The following is a 20,600-nucleotide window of genomic DNA, read 5'->3' on the forward strand; positions in this document are numbered from 1 at the left end:
ATTCGCTGGCATTCTGTCTCATTCCTAAGCAGAGGAAAAATATGGCCTTCCCCTTTCTCTGGAAATTCTATTTACCTATGGGGCTCAGAAAATAATATAACTGTATTAGTTTCCTGTCGCTCTGTAGCAAATTATTCTCTCACAGTTCTGGGTGGCAGAAGTCAAAATCAGCATCCCCGGACTGGAATCAGGGTCAGCAGGACCATGCTCCCTCTGGGGGCTTTGGGAGGGTATCTGTTCCTTGCCTCTTCCAGCTTCTGGTGGCTGCTGGCATTCCTTGGCTTGTGGCTGCATCACTCTAGTCTCTGCTCCTATGTCTACATTGCCTTTCCTTCTTTATGTGGTAAAATCTCCCTCTGCCTCTCTCTCCTAAGGACACTTGTGAATGCATTTAGGGTCCGCTTGGATAATCCAGGGTAATTGCCTCATCTCAAAATCCTATCTTTATGAAGCCTATATTCTAACAGGTAAACACACACATTAAACAACTAATAAGTAAATTGTCTAGTAAATTAGAGGAAGATAATACTTAGAGGGAAAGAAAGAGTATGGCAAGGTGAGTGGAACAGGTTGCAGTGTTAGAGAGGATGATCAGAGTTCACCTCATGGGACAGGTGAAGTCTCAGTAAAGACTAGAAGGAGGTGAGTGAGTAAGCCAAATGATTACCTGGAAGAAGAATATTTCAGTACAGACTGCGTGGCTCAGTGGTTGAGCATCGACCTATGAACCAGGAGGTCAAGGTTTGACTCCCAGTCAGAGCACATGTGTGGATTGTGGGCTCTATCCCCAGTGGGGGGGTCATGCAGGAGGCAGCCGATCAATGATTCTCTCTCATCATTGATGTTTCTATCTCTCTCTCCCTCCCCCTTCCTCTCTGAAATAAAAATATATTTTTTAAGAAAAGAATATTCCAGACAGAGGAAACAGTTCAAGTGAGGACCCGAAGTCAGGGAGGAGTGTGACTGATAAAGTGAGCAGGGGGAGAGTAGTAGGGAGATGAAATTAAAGAAGAAACGGGGAGTGGGGTGTCAGGTTCATGGGTGGCCTTATAGGCCATTGTAAGGACTTGACGCTTTACCCTGATTGAGACAGAAAGGCATTGCACGTGTGGAAAGGTTGATCTTTGATAGAAAAAGGGGAAGTTCCTCAGTTTTATCAAGAGGGAAGGAGGAGGAAGTAAGTAGATGCAGGTAGTTTGCAGACTGGGTATAAGATAGACTAATCTCACTTAGCACGTATTTGTTCAGCACAGCTCTCGGTCCTGAGGAACATGGCAGTGAACAAATTCGGCAGGTCCTATTCACATAGAGCTTACATTCCCCATATTATTATAGAGAACCTAGTACACAGAGACTAAGCAAACGAACAAGATTATGTGAAATAGTGCTAAATGTTGATGAAGGAAATAAAATGAGTGATATTGACAGGAGGAGGAAACCCACATTCAACACAGGAACTAGAGAAGACCGCTCAGAGGAGGTGACATTTGAACAGAGATCTGAATGAGAACAAAGAGCCAGCCTTGGAGAGATCCAGAGGTGTTCTGGAAAGGTCTGGGTGCAGAGAAAAACGCGTGTAGTATTCAAGGACTGGACAGAAGTCCGGTATACTGTGGCAGAGTGAGTACAGGGGAGGACCTGAAATGAGGTGAGAGGTAGGTAAGGATTAGGCCATGTAACCTGTTGTTTGGTTTTATTCAGAGGGCAGTGAGAAGGTTTTAAGCAGAGGAATGGCACAATATGGTTGATATTTAGGAGTACCATTCTGACCTTTCTAGATAATGGATTGAGGGGCAAGAGCAGAAGCTGGTCACTGACCATTGCAATAGTTAAGAAGTTATTATTTGAGCCCTGCCAGCTAGCTCAGTTGGTTAGAGCACCATCCCGATACACCAAGGTTGCGGGTTCGATCCCCTGACCAAGAATCAACCAATGAATGCATAAATAAGTGGAACAACAAATCAATCTCTTTTCACTTCCCTCAAATAAATTTTGTAAAATTAAGGGGGGGGGGGAAAGGTGATGAATTGGATCTGGGTGGTAGCAGTGAAAATAGAGATAAGTAGATGGATTTAAAATATATTTAGAGATTAACAGGATTTGCTGATGAATTGGATGAAAGGCAGCCAAGAAAAAGAGATGAGTCAAGAATGACTCCAGTTGGTTTATTTGTGAAATAGGTGTTCCTCTTTGTAAAATGTGATGATCCTGGGCTAATGGGTAAAAAGAAAAAGTATGACTCCTGGGTTTTGCTTGATCAACTACATTAACCCAGCCTTGCCTTCCTCACCATCAGAGCCAGAACCTCCACCCCACACATGGTCCTATGCACCATTGGTATTCTCACCATTTCTTCGAGTCTCCATCACACTCCTGTCCTTACAACTAATCTCGCACAGCAGTGCCCAACAGTGAAATCTATCCAGCCACCTTTTTTGCTTCTGGGCTGCTGAACTGTTAACAGAGACATACAAACATTTGCGTTGATCCCTCTATGGCAGTGGTTCTCAACCTTCTGGCCCTTTAAATACAGTTCCTCATGTTGTGACCCAACCATAAAATTATTTTCGTTGCTACTTCATAACTGTAATGTTGCTACTGTTATGAATCGTAATGTAAATAGCTGATATGCAGGATGGTCTTAAGCGACCCCTGTGAAAGGGTCTTTCGACCGCCAAAGGGGTCGCGACCCACAGGTTGAGAACCACTGCTCTATGGCTTCATGGTGTCCAGCCTCTGCCAAGTACTCAGCACTGCTCAGCAGTCCTTGTCCCTGGCTGACTTAGCATGGTGACTGTTGCAAACCTTTGCCATTCATAAATTACTACAGTCCACTCTTTCACACCCCAACCCCTAACCCCAGAGATTTCCAAGAGAAAAGAGGCAATCTGGTGAGCATCCTCTCAGGTTCCTCCTTTCTCTAAACACACCTACCAGAGTAGCCATCTCCACATCCTCCCTCTTTTTTCCAAGGTAAAGGCATCCTGCCTTCCGTGTCCCTCCACTCACATTCTGGCTCGTCACCTTCCACTCCTTGGAGGTTCACTCTGCTGTTATCTCTGTCTCTTGCACCCCTCCCCCTTCTCTGCTTGTCTTCATCGCACAGGAATACAAACATGCTCCATTCTCCCTTCTCCACTCCAGTCTCCAGCTACCATTCCATTTTCTTCCTTTCCTCCACCACCAAGTTTCTTTAGAAATTGTCTGATCTCTCTTGAACACTTACTTTCTCACTTCTCTTACTCCTCAACCCCCTTCACTCTGCTTCTCTCGCCTCTCCGCCCCTGATGTATGCTCCCGAAGGGGCCAGTGACTTTAATACATTCCCAAAAGCAATGCGATAAATAAAAATATGGGTGTAAATTGTGTCAATCCATGAGAATATTATGAGAGTGAAAAAAGATAATGTGCAGAGAGCACTTAGAACAGTGCCTAGAACAGGGATGGCGAACCTTTTGAACTCGGCGAGGCAGCATTTTGAAAAACCCTAACTTAACTCTGGTGCTGTGTCACATATAGAAATTTTTTGATATTTGCAACCATAGTAAAACAAAGACTTATATTTTTCATATTTATTTTATATATTGAAATGCCATTTAACAAAGAAACATCAACCAAAAAAATGAGTTCGCGTGTCACCTCTGACACGCATGTCATAGATTCTCCATCACTGGTCTAGAACATAGTAAGAGCTCAATACCTGTAAATTACTGTTGTTGTTATTGTTACTGTGGCATACATCATATATTTCACAATTGCCTCTGTATTTGGCTGGCATGACCATTATCTGTGAAGGCAGGGACTCAGAGCTGTTTATTGTCATACTAGAGGCCCGGTGCACAAAAATTTGTGCACTCGGGGGGGAGAGGGGGTCCCTTGGCCCGGCCTGTGCCCTCTCGCAGTCTGGGACCCCTTGGGAGATAACGACCTGCTGGCTTAGGCCTGCTCCCGGGTGGCAGAGGGCAGGCCCAATCCCTAGGTGCAGCCCCTGGTCGGGTCAGAGCAGGGCCGATTGAGGAGTTGGGGCGCCGCCCCCTGTCATGCACAGAGCAGGGTGGATTGGGAGGTTGCGATGCCACCCTCATTCACGCTCAGGGTAGGGCCGATTGGGGGGTTGGGGCACCGCCCCCTGTCACACTCAAGGCAGAGTCGATGGGGAGGTTGTGGTGCCACCCCCTGTCACGCACATAGCAGGGCCGATCAGGGGGTTGGAGAGCTCCCCCCTGTCACGCACAGAGCAGGGCCCATCAGGGGGTTGAGGAGCTCTCCCCTGTCACTCACAGAGTAGGGCCAATAGGGGAGTTGGCGCACCGCCCCCTGTCACACACAGAGCAGGGCCGATCAGGGGGTTGGGGCGGCGCCCTCTATCACCCACAGAGCAGGGCGGATCAGGGGGTTGGGGCGCCGCCACTCTCACACTCAGGGCAGGGCTGATGGGGAGGTTATGGCTCTACCCCGTCACACACAGAGCAGGGCCCGTGGGGTGAGGGGGTTGGGGCGCCGCACCCTGTCACACACAGAGCCGCAGGGTGATCAGGGGTTTGGGGAGCTCCCCCCTATCAGGCACAGAGCAGGGCCGATCAGGGGGTTCGGGCGCCTTCACCTGTCACGAACAGAGCAGGGCCGATAGGGAGGTTGTGGCCCTGCCCCCTGTCACACTCAGAGCCACAGGGCGATCAGGGGGTTTGGGCGCTGCCCCCTGTCACACTGATCCCGGTGCCAGGAGGCCTCTCAGCTCCGCTGATCCCAGTGCTGGGAGGCATATTACCCTTTTACTATATAGAATAGAGGCCTGGTGCATGTGTGGGGGCTGGCTGGTTTGCCCTGAAGGGTGTCCCGGATCAGGGTGGGGGTCCCCACTGGCGTGCCTGGCCAGCCTGGATGAGGGATGATGGCTGTTTGCAGCTGGTCACACACCTTTCAGGGTGGGGGTCCCCACTGGGGTGCCTGGCCAGTCTGGGGGAGGGGCTGAGGGCTGTTTTCAGGCCGACTGAAGCTCCCAACTGCTCCTTTTTTTCTTTTTTCTTTTCTTTTTTTTTTTAAATATATTTTATTGATTTTTTACAGAGAGGAAGGGAGAAAGATAGAGTTAGAAACATCAGTGAGAGAGAAACATTGATCAGCTGCCTCCTGCACATCTCCTACTGGGGATATGCCCGCAACCCAGGTACATGCCCTTGACCGGAATCGAACCTGGGACCTTTCAGTCCGCAGGCCGACGCTCTATCCACTGAGTCAAACCGGTTTCGGCCCTTTTTTTCTTTTTTATTCTGGGCCAGCTTTAGCTCTGAGGCTCCAGCTCTTAGGCCTCCGCTCCTGAAAGCAGGTATCTGGTTTGTTTTGGTTCTATAATCGAAACTCTGTATCAGCTCCAGCTCTGAGATCCCGGCTTGCTGAAAGCAGGTTTCTGGGGTTTTGTTTAGTGTCTATATTTGTTACAATGTTTGAAACTGCAGGCTCAGAGGCCGGCAAGGCAGGCGAGGAACGTTGCAGTCCTCCATCACTGAAGCAAGCAAGCCTCATGTTAGTTTCAAGCTGCCTGGCTGCCGGCCGCCATCTTGGCTGGCAGTTAATTTGCATATCTCGCTGATTAGCCAATGGGAAGGGTAGCGGTTGTATACCAATTACCATGTTTCTCTTTTATTAGATAGGATTTTCAAAAACTAGCACAGTGCCAGGGATAAGCTGGGCTCACCACATATTAGAGAGATGAATGGTGGGCACTGGAGACAGATGGGACCGTGTCCCTGGGCTTTGGGTTCTACGGCCTCTGTCGACAGTCCAGCTATCATGCAGGCTCTCAGTGGGGGAGGGGCACTTGCCTCATAGCATCTTCTCAGCTCATAGTTCTCTCTTCCCCCTCCCTTCCCTCCCCTGACTAGGAAGTTTGGCCCCTTCCCTTCCTCCTCTTTCCACACTCGGTACAGGCTGTCAGCAGTCGGTGGGAGCCCTGTCAGTGGGAGCCGAGGCACTGCCCCCTCGAGGGCCTCTGTCTCAGCCTCTCCATTCCTCCTTCAGCACAGGCCTCCCTGCCTGTCATACATGTTATGCATGTGGCTCCAGCCTGTCTGGACACAGATGGGGCCACAGTCCCTAAGCAGGCAGTGGGGCAGCAGCTGGCAGTATTTCTGACCTAGAAGGGGTTTGCTCTGAAACAGTAGAGACATCATTGGAAGCCTGGCCCTTTGAGCAGGGAATTCAAAGTGAAGAGCCACACAAAGGCAGTCCCCCACCCCCAGACCTCCACAGTTGAGCAGAAATTTGGCCACACTATGGAGCCTGTCACCCTGAGCTGCTCCTCCCTCTTCCAGCCAGCTGGCATTTACCGAGCACCTGCTGTGTGCTTGGCTGTGTGCTGGGGGTGGAAGCAGAGGGGTGTATCAGTGTGTGGCAAGCACTGTGAGGACGGAGTGCGTGAAGAAGGGTGGAGACCTGAGGAGGGCTTAGTCAGCCCCTTGTGACCCAGGGAGACTCCTACCTGTAGGGAGGCTGGAGTCCTCTGAAGAATGGGCAGAAACGCAGCATGGGGACGGGAAGGGAGGAGAATTCCAGGCAAAGGGAGCAGCGAGTATAAAGGAGCGTTAAGAAGCTGGCAGAGTCTAGAATCTCTAGTAGTTGGATATGGCTAGAGCTTAGGGAAAGGGAGGAGAGAAAAGGGGGCGCCTGAGGAGGGAGAGGTGCCACACCACAGGTGCCAGACTGGGAGGTGAAATGTTGTCCTCTAGTAGCAGGTGCAGTTGGTAGAAACCCTTACAAAACTGTTAAGTTCAGGGCTAAACTATCTGAATCTATGACTCAGTGTCTTTCTCCCCGTATCTTGGCTCTGCTTTTCTCCCGGTTTGACTGTTGTGTAGACGGTTTCTCTGTGCACTCACAGAGGATGGCCTCAGCAGTTTCAGGCCCAGGCGTGGCAAATTTTTTCCTTAAAGGTCCAGGTAGTAGGTATTTTCAGCTTTGCAGATCACAGCTACTTAGTTCTGCTGTTGTAGCATTAAATGAAGCAGCCATAGGTAAAATGAATGAGTGTGGCTGTGCTTTAGTATAACTTGATTTATAAATACAGGCAGCTGGCCTATGGACTGTAGTTTGCACAAGCCCTGTTCTAGGCTTACATGATCTGTACAGCTCACTATCTCAGAAAAATAGAGAGACTCCCACACCCCCCATTGCCCAAATAGTAAATCTCAGAGAAGAATTTGATTTGTTCCACTTGGGTCAGGTATCCATTGTTGAGCCAATTGCTATGGTTCTGAGGGCTGAAGTATCTTGATTGGCTAGCCTGGGACATATGCCCATCCCAGTAGTAGTGGTGGGGTCAGCTCTACTGGGACCATATGGAATGAAAAGTGGGATGCACTTACAGACAAAGGGAAAGAAATGCAGATATCCACTGCAGTGTGTCAACAAGAAAGAGCATGAACTGAGTGCCCCAAGTTACCAGCCTTGATCCAGCTTGAAATTGGTCCTGACACAGTCTCAGGGCACCACGCCAACCCCGACAGCGCTGATGGCACGCCCTGCCCTGGCTTTTCCCTCTGTGCAGAGTTTGCGCCTCCTCCGCTGCTTGATTTACACCCAGTCAGAACGCACTTGCCCACTCACTCCTTCACACTTTGCTCCACCTGCCTGGGTGGGACTAGGGGGCAGATTCACCAGGAGGGGGTGCCTGGCAGAAGCTCCTCTGCCCTGGGCGGGTGCTGCTTCACTCTGTCCAGCCTCAGCAGTCTGTTTCCTTGTCTTGATGAGAAGGTTCTCTTCTCCGTTGTGCCTTCGCCTACACTACCCTTGTCCTTGAATACCCTTCCCAACATTATTCACAGCTCACATTTACCTGTCTTTCAAGGCTCAGGTCTGTCTTGCCATCTCCTTCGAGATTCTCCTATACCCCTAAGTTTGTGTAAGGCCTTTGAATCCCTACCTTATCCAGAACACAGGATGTGCAGCCGTTTTATGATTATTTGTTTACCTGTGTCTACCATCAGCTCCTTAGGGGAAGGTCCACGGCTGATTGACCTTTAGGTCCCCAGCCAGCACTCAGCACAGGACCTGGCACTGAGTAAGCAAGTCGTTTTGGACGGGGCAGGAGCTTCGTGCCCATGGTTGGAATGGTACTTGGGGTGATGCCTGCAGTTTGTCTTCTCTACCTTTGGGCTGCATCCCCCGGACATATGCCCACCTGCCCTCCAGAGTTACCATCCTTTCTCCTCAGACGCCTGCTGTCCCATAGGATTCATTTAGGTGGTCGGCGGGGGGAGTGGCAGCAAGGCGTTAAGCTTGACAACGCGTTTAGAAAGTGCTCACTTTGCTTGCTTGTTTGCTTGCTTGGACATGTACCAAGGTCTTACTGTGCAGGGCTATTTATGGTGGGGCTGCCGTAGCAAGATCCCAAATAAGGCCAAGGTAGATTCTAGAAACCTCTGACCCTCTGCTTTGTCCACCTGCCACTTCCCAGAGCAGGTTCTAGGAAGATGGATCTGTGGGGTTTGGCTTTGACCCCATTGAATGACAGTCTCACTTTTGGAGGGACCAAGGCCTATGGCTGAATCTAATAGGCTAATTGCTGTGGCCCTGTTCTCAGCACCCACTGCTGGGCTCTGCCTTCCCTTTGTCTCTTGGGCGTCTTGGTCTGCTCACACTTCCTAGGCACAGTGGCTGGAGGGTTAGAGGCTCTGCAAGCTCTGAGCCACCTCATGGGGGCTGATAAAACATAGTGGAAACACTAGAGGAAGAGCACGGTGGCTAGAGGGCTGGCCACTCAAGCAAACAGGCACAGATGGAGAGCTGGCGCTGTTGCCCTAATACAGCAAACCCACATCTGGAGGCACCTTTTTCAGTTGGGTTGGTGGGATGAAGACCTTACTGTGAGGCTGCTGGTGCCCACATTCAACTAGTCCCCAACCTCTAATAAGACCCAGTCAGCTTTCCTGCTGCTCTCTGGGTACAGGCTGATGTCCTGGGCCTTAGAGAATGGTTTAGGTCGATGAGCTAGAGTTGGAGACAGTACCTTCTACACAGCACCTCAGCCTTACCATTGGGCACTAAATGAGCGAGAAGATCCGTTTACCCTTCCTGACTGGTCAGAGTCTGTAGGTTCTATGGGCAGGTCAGCCTCTTGGGTCCTGGGGTCCCAGCCTGGCTGTGAGAGGCACGGGGCTAGACCCACCCACAGCACATGCCTTTCTAAAGCTCCAAGTCCCCAAACTACTATGCTCTAGGATCTAGGGGAAAAGACAGGCAGGTCCCAGTGCAACTTCCGTCTTCTCCTTCCCCTGTTCCTTCTCACGCACTCACACACACCCTCCTGAAACCTAATCCTGGGGCTGCCTCTCGTGCTGGTGCTCTCCCCAGGGCTGGCGGGCTGGGGCCTGCCTACTGGAGCCTGCCCCACCCTGCCCTGTTACCCCCTAGGCCAGGGCCAGCAGGTCAGGCATCCCACACCCCGCTAGTCTGACCAGTCATTTTGCACCTCAGGGGCCACCTCCGCCCTCACCCGGCTCCCAAACTGGCACCCTAGTCTGGACAGAAGCCCCTGGATTCTATTCCAGGTGCAGCGTGAGGCTCTGCCCAGGCCACCTGCAGAATTAACGCAAACACACACACATACACCACCTCTACCATCACCCCACCCCATTTCCTGTTGTTTACTGCCAGGCTCAGCTTCCAAGGCTCTGCAGGCTCTGAGCCACCCCGTGGGGACTAAACAAAACGTAGTGAAAACATTAGAGGGAGAGTACAAGTCTCTCTGTGGGAGTCAGGCAAGACTGTCCCGAGGAAGTAGCGTTTGGACTTAAAGAAGGGATTTTCCAGGCAGATAGACAGGGAAAGGTATATCCTTGTACATTCAATTTTTGGAGGGTTGATTTGTGACAGATTACCAGCAACTTATGGTTATTTGGCCTATTGTGAATTAGGAGAAGGTTGTGTCCATTTGCATAGCAGTGTTTTTATGATATTATAAAGTAAAAAAAAATAATCTACAGAGCTGTTTAAAAACAATACGGGAAAAGGAAAATCAGTGCAGATATATACCCAAAAGTTAATTGTATCTGTATTGTAGGACTGTGGATATTTTTCATTAGGTTTGTGCGTGCGTGCACCTATCTGTATATTTATCCAAAATTAACATATAAGTGACATTAAAAATGAGGGGATTTTAGCCCTGGCTGGTGTGGCTCAGTTGGTTAGGCGTCAGTCATCCTGTGCACCAAAAGGTTCGATTCCAGGTCAGGGCACATGCCCTGGTTGCCTGCTTGTTCCCCCAGTAGGGGGCGTGCAGGAGGCAGCCAGTGGATGTTTCTTCCTCCCTTCCTCTCTCTAAAAATCAGTTTGTCACACTACAATGGGAAGGCTGGGGAGTGTTGGGTGGGGGAGGTAAGAGAGCAACCGAAGGACTTGCATGCAGGCATATAAGCATAACCAATGGACACAAGACACTGGGGGGCGGGGGGAGGGCATGTGCGGGGGGGGGGGGGCGGAGGGTTAGGGGGAAGGTCAGTGGGGGGAGGGAAGGAGACATGTACTATCTGTCATACTTTAAACAAAAAAAATCTTTTTTTAAAAAGGTGTTATTTTTTTTAAGTGAAAATTAGCATCATGAACTTTCTTATCAGCTGAAAAGAGGGAAGGGAGAGGAAAATGAAAAAAATTGGCTAGATCGGAGGAGATTTCATTAGCACATGACATCCAGTACATATTGGAAGCAGATAAAATCCTGTCCAAGCCTGACTGAGAAACTTTGTAAAACTTTTGTCAGCTGAGCTCCAACACAGAAGGAGAGGTTCTTGCTGTAGGCTTTTCCAGGGACCTTGTTTCCTTTGCTCTTGCACGTGGACTATGGCCAGGATCCTCTGTGCCTCTAGTGTAGCGTCAGGCCTATCCACCATTCAGGTTTTGTAGGCTAGGTATGAGAAACACGCGTGACCCTTGACACAGAGGGGAGTGTGCTAACTCAGAAGTGCAAAGGAAAGCTGCGGAGCGGGCTGGGCTGTCCATGCTATCAAGTGTGACAACATCTTCCCAAAGGCGAGAAAGGGGACGGAGCAGGAGTGAAAGTTTTCTGCCTCTTTCAGGTTCACTTCAAAATCTCTAATATTCGACGTCCAAGCGGTTACTGATAGAATTTCCCCTGGGCGTGGAGATTGTCCTGGTGTTAGTGATGGTGGGAATAGGAAATGCGAAGTTGAGTTAGAGAACTTGGGAGGGTAAGTTCTAGCTTCTGAGCTTACAGGGCCTCTTCTCCAGTCTTCAGTTTTTCAGTGGCTGATTCAGTTGAACTGGAAACAAAGAGACAGAGCCACAAGGCCTAGGCCTCCACACATTCACTCTTGGCCAGGGAGGCCCTCAGCCCGCCCCCCAACCAGACTCGGCACATGGTAGATGCCCAGGCGCCGGCCACCTTCCAGGCTGCTGGGTGCCCTGACAAAGGCCTCGCCGCCGGGGTGCTGGGCTCCATGTGAAGCCGCGCTGTCCACGCATCTCTGAGGAGCTTGTTCCTCCTGTGCCTTCGCACTCTGCCCTCGCTCCCTCCGCATCCTGTGTGGCCGTCCCGTCCTCCCGGCCTGCACCCTGCCTGCCCACTCTCCGCTTTCCCAGGAAAGGTGAAACTTGCCTTTTCCCTTCCCCTCAACTCAACATCACTTCCCCCTTCCTCCGTTCTCTTGTCCCTCCCATCTTTCCTCCAGGCCAAGTCACCCTTCTCCGTAAGCTCCGTAACAGTCCCTCGCCTCCCGAGGAGCTCTGCGTTCCCGCTGTCCTCCTCTCTGCCAGCAGATGTGCTCAGGCTCCTGCTTGTCTGAAGCCTCCCCTCGGCCCTGCCTCCCAGCCACCGGGTCCTGCCGTTTTCCTCTTCTCTTCCAAATCTCTGTCTCCCGTGGCTGTTCACCAGCTCTGCCCGCTCATCATGAACCCCCCTTCCTCCGCACCCTGGGTGGTCCACCTCTCAGGATGCTCTCCAGGGTCTGTCTCCCTGCGCTGGCTGTTGTGGGTTCTTTTCCTGCTCCATGGGGCAGTGTCTCCTCTCTGTGTTCCCAGATTGCAGGAACGGTGTGGGCAGCAGTGACTGTTGGATGGGTGGCATGCCTGGACAGCCTGCCAGGGAGCTGCCAGCTCAGAAAGGCTGATCCCTGACGAGGGGTCTGGGCTCTCCACTCCTGTAGCTGGCCACATCGGACTGGCCGGCCCTGCTCCTTTAGACTCAGGCCCTGCTGAACACCATCTGTCAGACACACACAGCAGCTACCCAGTGAGCAGGTGGAGGTAGGAAGGGTATGCTGAGGTGTGAACGGTGGCTTCCAGCAGAGCCATTGGCAAGACACATGTACAGAAGAGCCAGCCAGCACTCCAGCCTATTGCATCTGGGAATCCTTAGCAGCCCTGTTGTATTCCAGGTTCTCCAAGCCAGCACCCATGTTCCTGGATGACTCTTTCCGCAAGTGGGCAAGGATCCGAGAATTTGTGCCGCCTTTTGGGATCAAAGGCCAAGGTATGTTGAGAACCCTGACCCACTCTACGTTGACATTTCATCTTCCAGACTTATCTCCCTACATTTCAGGCAGGGCTGTATCCTCAGAAGTGTCCACCCCCTCCCCTGCTCTCAACAATGCCTTACATTCTCTTCCTTCCCTTCTTGCCTTTTTTCTTACTTCTTTAATGGAATATTTACTCAGAGCCCAGCACTTTGTCAAGGCTAAGTATACAACAGTGGAGTTGACAGATAGGGTCCCTGTCTTCAGAAAGCTTCAGGCTGGTGGAGATAAGACATTCAGAGTGCAGGACAGTAAGGGATCTGATGAGGGGAGAACATGGAGCTGTGAAAAGGTGGTGCCAGAGATATTGGCGCTAGAGAACTAGGTATAAGTTGGAAAATCCCAGAGAAAATTGAGGCCATCCCTCACAAATGCCCCCAGGCTCCTCCCTCACCCCTCCCGATGTTTTTCACCTAGTCCCTGTCCAGGCCTTTCCTATCCTGCCCAAAGCCAGTCTTTCCCTTATAGTCTCAGAACTATCTGCTTCCATTGCCGTAGTGTCCGCTCTCGTGTGGTCCTCTCCTAACTTAGACTTTCCCATCCTGAGAGTAACATTTCCATTTCTGTGTCAGGTTCCTGCTCTGTTTCGTGGCATGATAGAGTATGAGCTTTAGGGCCAGACACAGAAGGATCAGATCCCACTGCTGCCTTTTTACTAGCTGTGACCTTGGACAAGTTGCTTAACCTGCCTGTGCTTTAGCTTCTTAATCAGTTAAGTGGAGAGAAGAGTACCATTGTATTAGGATGTGGTCAGAATTAAATAAGATAACTATTAAATGGAAGATATCATGTGGCCAGGGGACCCAAGAATACCTCAGCCCTCTACTGAGCCAGCCCAGCCCTTCCTGGGCAAGTCCCAGGCCTGACTTCAGAGCCTCCCAAAGCCAAGTGAGACTGCCAGGGAAGGGCTGGGGAAGAACCTGCATGCCGGTGCTGGGGACTGGCTCCAGGCAGAGCCAAGTGTGTCTGCCTGTTCTCCTGCGCCCTCTCCTTTTCTCAGGGAGAAAGGAAAGCCAGCAGCCCAGCCAACCTGTGCCCAGAGCTCCCTCTCCCCTCCTCCATCTCCACCCTACCCGGAAAACATTTCATGGGAACCTAAGTGATCCTCCAACGTTAGCCTCCCTCTTCTCTCCACAGATAATCTAATCAAAGCCATCTTGTCAGTCACCAAAGAGTACCGCCTGACCCCTGCCTTGGACAGGTGAGCTACTCACTGCCCGGCCTCCTGCCCCTCAGCTGCCTTGTGCAGAGATGTTGCCGCCCAGCTGGCCTTTCCTGGACATGAGCAGATTCTCCGACGTATCCACATGTGCACACACAGTACACACGCTGGGGTGGGGGAGCAGAGAAGTGGGGCCGTCTAGCTGGGCTTGCACCCGTGGGCTGTAAGCACTTGGCAAGACATCTCACTCCTCAGACAGCAGAGGTCTGAGGGTAAAAGCTGAGGACTCTGGGCTGGGATGTGCCTGCCATTGGGACTGCGGAGCTAGGTGGTAGGTACAGCTAAAAGGGACAAGGCTTACACCCAGGAGGCAGTAATACCTCCGGCGCCATCAGAACCCAGATAGAAGGACCCCCAGGGTCAGGGGCTGGAGAGAAAAGTGAGTAGGGTTCCCTCGTGGCTTTATGGGAGCACGGGGGCTTCTGGATTGAATATAAGCCCAGCCCCAAGTCCTGGAGCCTCCAGTCCATTTCTCTGTCCTTGCTTTTCTGGCATAGCCCTCAAGCTCAGCCCACTTTCCTCTCCAGAAAGCTGCCTAAACCCCACTAACTCTTGGGTAATCTTTAACACAGAGTGCCATCTTACCAGAGCCTCCTTTCTCACCTACACGGAGCTAGTTTCCGAGCCCTTTTCACACCCATGTTTTTCTGGAGAAGTGTCAGGGACTAGGGATGTCTGAGAGTTTCCAGGTGGCCCAGCTGCCTGCAGTTTGGTTCTGGCCTCTTCTCAGAAATACTGCAAGAAGCCCATTCGTTTTCTTCTTCTATCCCAGCCTGTGCCTGGTCAAGGGCATGGGGTCAAGGGCCAAAAGGGCAGGGGAGAAGGATACCTGGTGGACAGCTCTCCAGAGGTCTCTGCCTTTCTCCCTCAGCCTCAGCTGCCGCCGCTGCATCATCGTAGGCAACGGAGGTGTCCTTGCCAACAAGTCTCTGGGGTCACGAATTGACGACTATGACATTGTGGTCAGGTAAACTCCCCAAAGCAGTGCCTCGGGCACCTGCATGTCCTGGCCCAGACCCTGGTGCCTGCGCCCACTGAGAATTGTCTGGCCATCTGGCCAGTTGGGCTGGAGGTCAGCAGAAGCCTGAAGAAGAGTCCTGGGTTGGAGGATTTTGGATCAGAAAGCTAGATGGCTCCCGGTGACTTGGGCTCCCCATTCTCTGAACCTGGGGTATTCTGGGGTCAGAGTGCTTCCCCAAACATAGACCACATGCAGTGAGCCCAAGGCTCTGACTGGGGCTGCTCTCTGTAGACTGAACTCAGCACCAGTGAAAGGCTTTGAGAAGGACGTGGGCAGCAAGACTACACTGCGCATCACCTACCCTGAGGGCGCCATGCAGCGACCTGAGCAATATGAACGCGATTCTCTCTTCGTCCTCGCTGGCTTCAAGTGGCAGGACTTCAAGTGGTTGAAGTACATCGTCTACAAAGAGAGAGTGGTGAGCTCCCTGTACACCAGCTCCTTCCCTGCTCTTCTTGCCCTGGCCTTGCCCAGCTTCCAGGTCAGTCCCTTCCTCTGAACCCAGCAGAGAGCAAAGAGGAACCTTTCAAAAGAAGCATTAATGACCCAGAGTTGAAAGACACTCAGACTCAACCAAGGGTGGCTGCCCCAGGCTTCTGGAGTTGATAATGCCTGGTATCTGCTCCCTGCCTCTAGGTACCCAGGCTGTGGGGCAGTGGTTCTCAACCTTCCTAATGCCGCGACCCTTTAATACAGTTTGTTCCTCATGTTGTGGTGACCCCCAACCATAAAATTATTTTCGTTGCTACTTCATAACTGTAATTCTGCTACTGTTATGAATCATAATGTAAATATCTGATATGCTATATGTGTTTTCTGATGGTCGCGACCCACAGGTTGAGAACCGCTGCTAGGGCCTTGCTCAGCTTTCTCCAGCCACACCCCCAACCCAGCTCCCAAGTCCCTCCCCAACAGCCCCTGCAGGCCTTCTCTGCTTTAGATCCTCTGGTAAGGAAAGCTATTATGTGTAAGTTCTAGCGTTACTCCTAATCTTCATATTCTCCTGCCCTGACCTTGTACCTGCCTCCCCGAGTCCCTCTTACTCACTGTGAGGTCTCTCTGACTCTGGTCAAATGGGTCCACCCTCATTCCCAGCCAAAGGAGGAAAGCCTGTTTGGACCCTGGGGCCATTCTGCAGGGACAGCAGAGCCCTCAACTTGAGAGTGCTAATTCCCAAACTCATGTATAATGGTCTCTCTCTACTTAGTACTTTCACCACTGACCTGCAGTTCAGTTCCCAACTTGCCATTGAATCTGGTTCCACTCTGAGAATAATCAGATTCTATAGTCGTGTTCCAGGCAGGCAAGGGTCAGAGCCTGTTTCTTCAGGGAGCTTATGTGGCCAAGTAGGCTCAGACTCCTCCTTAGGGGACCACACACCGAGTCCCCTCCTGAGTCCTCTATATCTCAGCTCTGGATCTATAGGGACACCTGCCAACTTGTGCAGGCCCATTCCCCCTCTCCCCTCAACCAGCTGTCACCAGCCACCCCAGGGGAGGGGCACTGCAGAGCTCAGCCCATTCATCTTCTGATACCCATGCCTCCTACCAGAGAGAATGGTGACAGACGGCCTCTGCCTTCAGTAAGAAGCTAATTCTTTCTGGACGTTTAGAGGAGAATTGGGAGGCGGGAACAGCTTAACCTGCCCATGGAGGTCTCAGTGCAATTTGGTTTAACTCCACAGCCCTTTTCCAGGCAAGGCCAAGTACAGGCAGTGTCAAATAGGTAGCAAGCGAGGGAGAAGACAGAAGTCAGGTCCAGAAATTCAGGTAGGTGGGACAGTGGGGAAGGGGAACCCACCTCAAAGCCAGGCTGCTGGTCCAGCTTGGCTCCCAAGGGGGAGGAAAGGGTTTGGCTTCAGCCAGCCCCAGCTGCAAGCAGGCCCACCCACTGCCATGCAAACCAGGTGGAGAGGGGGCCGAGCGAGCACTTCTCTGGTTTTAGGACCCTCGTGTCCTCAGAGCCCTTCTCTTTGTCCTGAAGGCAATAGAATTGGGTTCACTGGTAGGTACTCTTAAGGGAGAAATGGGAGCAAATTGGGTCTGCTGTGGTGAACCCTAGGGAGCCTGGAGGCTGCTTTCTCACTCTGGTCTTCTGACCATCGGCCCACCCCCCTCCTGGTACATCCTTTCCTCTGCCCATAGACACCTGTCAGAGGAGCTCCCAGAGGGCAGGACCCTGGTCCCATTTGCTTTTTTTACCCTCAGTGCCCAGCCACCATAAATGATCTGGAATTGGCTCAAATACCAGGTCTTGCCTCCTGCTAGGATAGGACAGGCAGCAGGTGGGCCAGGGCCAGTCAGGTGGGTATTTATCATATGTTCCTTCCACGAACATCAAGATCAGTTAATTCAAGGTTCTTACAATTCATCCAATGGAGTAAGGAAAGAAAGAAGAAAAGGAAGGAAGCCAACTAGAGTCAGAAAACACTGTACTCAGGCCCTCAGGGGGCCGGCGGCAGGCCTCACTTTCCCAGGAAAACTCTGAGGAGCTCGCGCCTAGCCTGGCCTCGGCGGCAGGACCATCAAAGGCACTGGAGCAGTTGGGATGAAGACGTGTGGCTGTGCGCAGGCACACGCTCACCCGTGCTGATGTCTGTGCCCTGTCCTATGCAGGCCATGCCCAGGGATCTGGGACCAGATTGTGTCAGTGAGAACTCCTTGCAGGGTTGGTGGGGTGAGTGGGAAGGAGAGAGGAGAGGCGGGAGGACCCTCTGAAGGCTCTAATGTCAAAGATAATGTGGATCTTGAGATGAGCTGGCAGAGGGAAGCCAATGATGCCCAGGGCCTCATCAGTCCCAGCACTAGAGCGGACCTGCCTGGGCCCTCCTGGCTACGCAGGAAGCCTCCTCTTAGGACCCTTTCCCGCCCCAAGCCCAGGGCTAATGCCTTCCGAGGACCTCCCTGCTCTTCATTTCTCTGGGCTCCAAGCCCCACGTAAACCTGGGAGAGGCTGCTTCCGCAGGCCCCTCCCATCTGGTGCCCAGCCACAGGCTTGTCCTGCTCCTGCAGCCACCGGAGAGCTCTCTACACCTGTCTGGTGCCTCACCTGCAGAATTCTGGCAGGAGGCAGCTCTGTGTTCAGGAGCCAAGGCCAGGCTGGGCAGGGCGAGAACAGGTATTAGGCCTCAGTCATGGCTGCTACCTGCCGCTTGCTATGTGAGCAGTTGCTCGTTGTGTATAACTTTCTGGTACCCACAAAACAGCCTGTGTTAGGACTGGCCATACTTACTTCATCCATACGGGACCTCTACTCGTCACTATTTGTGGTCATTTGGTTCCCTGTTCACTGAACAGTAGCACCGAAAACTCCACAAATAAGTTACCCAGGGCCTTTTATTTATTTATTTTTTTAATTTATTTTTATTGATTTTTTACAGAGAGGAAGGGAGAGGGATAGAGAGTTAGAAACATCGATCAGCTGCTTCCTGCACACCCCCTACTGGGGATGTGCCCACAACCAAGGTACATGCCCTTGACTGGAATCGAACCTGGGACCCTACAGTCCGCAGGCCGATGCTCTATCCACTGAGCCAAACCGGTTAGGGTATACCCAGGGCCTTTTATCTCCCAGATCCCAGGAGCCCTGAATAAGCCAGCAAGCAGGGGGAGGAGTTCCCAGCAGGTCATGTATGCTCAGAGCACCAGTGGACTTTTGACGGGGGAAGCTGAGGTTGGCAGGGAGGGTGTAGGTATATGAAGATGTAGGTATATGTAAGTCCATGGTGAGAGGGGGCAGCCTCCAGCTCTTGTGAAATTCTCAGAAATTCACCCGGCTCCATCTTGCACACACTCACTGGTTGGCCAGGTATCATTGAGCTGCTCCCTAGGAAGACAAAGATGAATTAAACACAGTCTTTGACCCATAGTCACTTACAGTCTGAGGGGAGAGACAATCCTGAAACTAGAGATATAATGCAGTGTGGGGGGTGCTATGGCCTGTGCATCCTCCTCCTGATGTTTGATGAAGGCTAGAGACTCCCTCCCCCTTTACGTCCCAAGGCCTGGAGAGAACAGGACACGTGAGAGGCAGGGCTTGCCATGCAGTCACTTAGGCTCCATTCCTCCGACCTCTGCTCCCCCAACCCCTTTCCCAGGATGCCCGGGCTTCAGAGGCCCCCCGGGAGCTGCCTTCCCAATCCCCTTGGCTGCCTCCTCTTCCTCCATTTCCCTCCCCGTCCTCACTCCTGAAACTGGGAGACTGGCCTCACTGCTGAGGGGCTTCTGGCTGGTGATCAGTTCAGGGTGGTTAGAGACCTGGGCTGGGTTGTGGGAGTGGTTCCAGCCCAGCAGGGAGAGGGGAGGGGATGAGGGTTGGGGTTGGCCTCTGGGTAGTCTTGGCACAGGCCTGACCTTCCAGCTGTAGTTCAGTCCTTGGGTAAGGAGGGAGGAACTTCAGAGGCTGGCCAGGACCCCACATTCATGCAAAGGGGGACTGAGGCCCTGAATTTGGGAGAGACAAAATGGTTTAAGAGGGAAAGGCAATTATGGAGTTATGTAGACTTAGCTTGAAATTTGAACATTGTCACTTAGCTGGGTTACCTTAGGCAAATGACTTAGGCCCCTTAGATTTAGTCCCATCTGTGAAATATGAGTGGTACTGCCCATCGTTCAGAGTTTTAAAAATTAAACCAGGTGAAAGATAGAAGTACCTAGCACAGCCCTGCCGGCGTGGCTCTGTGGTTGAGTGTCGACCTATGAGCCAGGAAGTCACAGTTCGGTCCCAGTCAGGGCACATGCCCAGGTTGCAGGGTCAATCCCCAGTGTGGGGTATGTGGAAGGCAGCCAGTGAATGATTCTCTCAAATCATTGATGTTTCTTTCTCTCCCTCTCCCATCCTCTCTGAAATCAATAAACTTTTTTTTTTAAAGTACCTAGCACAGTGCTTGACATAGAAAGTGCTATCTGTGCCATGTATTAATGCTATTTGTTACTTTATTAATATTGGTGGTGTTGCTGTTAGGAAAGTCCTAGGGAGTGAAACATTTGTCTGTCTAGGCCAGGGGTGGGCAAACTTTTTGACTCGAGGGCCACAATGGGTTCTTAAACTGGACCGGAGGGCCGGAACAAAAGCATGGATGGAGTGTTTGTGTGAACTAATAAATTTTCAAAGTAAACATCATTACATAAAAGGGTACGGTCTTTTTTTTCAATAGTTTTATTCATTTCAAACGGGCCGGATCCGGCCCGCGGGCCGTAGTTTGCCCACGGCTTGTCTAGGCTATAGAGCCTGACCTGGGAAATAACCTAAAAGTAGAGGTCAGAGGCCAGGCCTAGAGGAGAGAGAAACTCGGACCTCCTGGGAAAGGCAGGAGTGTGCTCACAGTCTGGGAAATCTACAGTCAGAGAGGGCTACCAGGTCCCTGTAATAGGAGGCTCTATTGGCCCAGGCCCAGGGTGGGGATTGAATGTCCCTCTTCACCTACGTGTATATTCTGACCCGAGCCTGAGAGGGATGCAGAGCCTTGGGAAGGGGTCTGCCCGGAAGGAGCTCAGCATTCACACTACCTCACCTTAGGGGCACTCAGTAAAAAGGGTGATGAGGCTGGGACACACCACAGCCTCTACTGCTTGATGAAGGTTCTGCTGGGGTACCAGCATCCATGGTCTCCACCCACCACAGTCTCCTTTCCAAACCTCTGAGACAAGCTCTCCTGGGATTCCATTTCCTCCGCAGCCACCTCCAGTGGATACTGCTCTTTACGTGTACCTCTTATCCCCATCTTTATTCCCTGTTACCACACCCTAACCATTGCTCCTCCACCCTTAGATAAAAAATGCTCAGGAGCCCTAAGCAGTTTGGCTCAGTGGATAGAGCGTCAGCCTGCAGACTG

General features: G+C 51.7%; 1 protein-coding gene across 4 annotated transcripts in view; it reads left to right on the top strand.

Moving 5' to 3' along the window:
* ST3GAL3 (ST3 beta-galactoside alpha-2,3-sialyltransferase 3) overlaps nucleotides 1-20,600 on the top strand; it is a gene marked incomplete at its 5' end in the record, with an annotated part of 189,068 nt that overhangs the window by 150,077 nt on the left and 18,391 nt on the right. For all 4 annotated transcript variants that reach the window (XM_081085824.1, XM_081085823.1, XM_081085821.1 and 1 more), the window contains 4 exons: nucleotides 12,387-12,481; nucleotides 13,662-13,725; nucleotides 14,618-14,713; nucleotides 14,999-15,185. In XM_081085824.1, coding sequence (XP_080941950.1) covers nucleotides 12,387-12,481; nucleotides 13,662-13,725; nucleotides 14,618-14,713; nucleotides 14,999-15,185 — 442 coding nt within the window. The remainder of the gene's footprint in view (nucleotides 1-12,386; nucleotides 12,482-13,661; nucleotides 13,726-14,617; nucleotides 14,714-14,998; nucleotides 15,186-20,600) is intronic.

The sequence above is a fragment of the Myotis nattereri genome (assembly GCF_964212035.1).
Source record: "Myotis nattereri genome assembly, chromosome: 3".
Taxonomy (NCBI): Eukaryota; Metazoa; Chordata; class Mammalia; order Chiroptera; family Vespertilionidae; genus Myotis; species Myotis nattereri.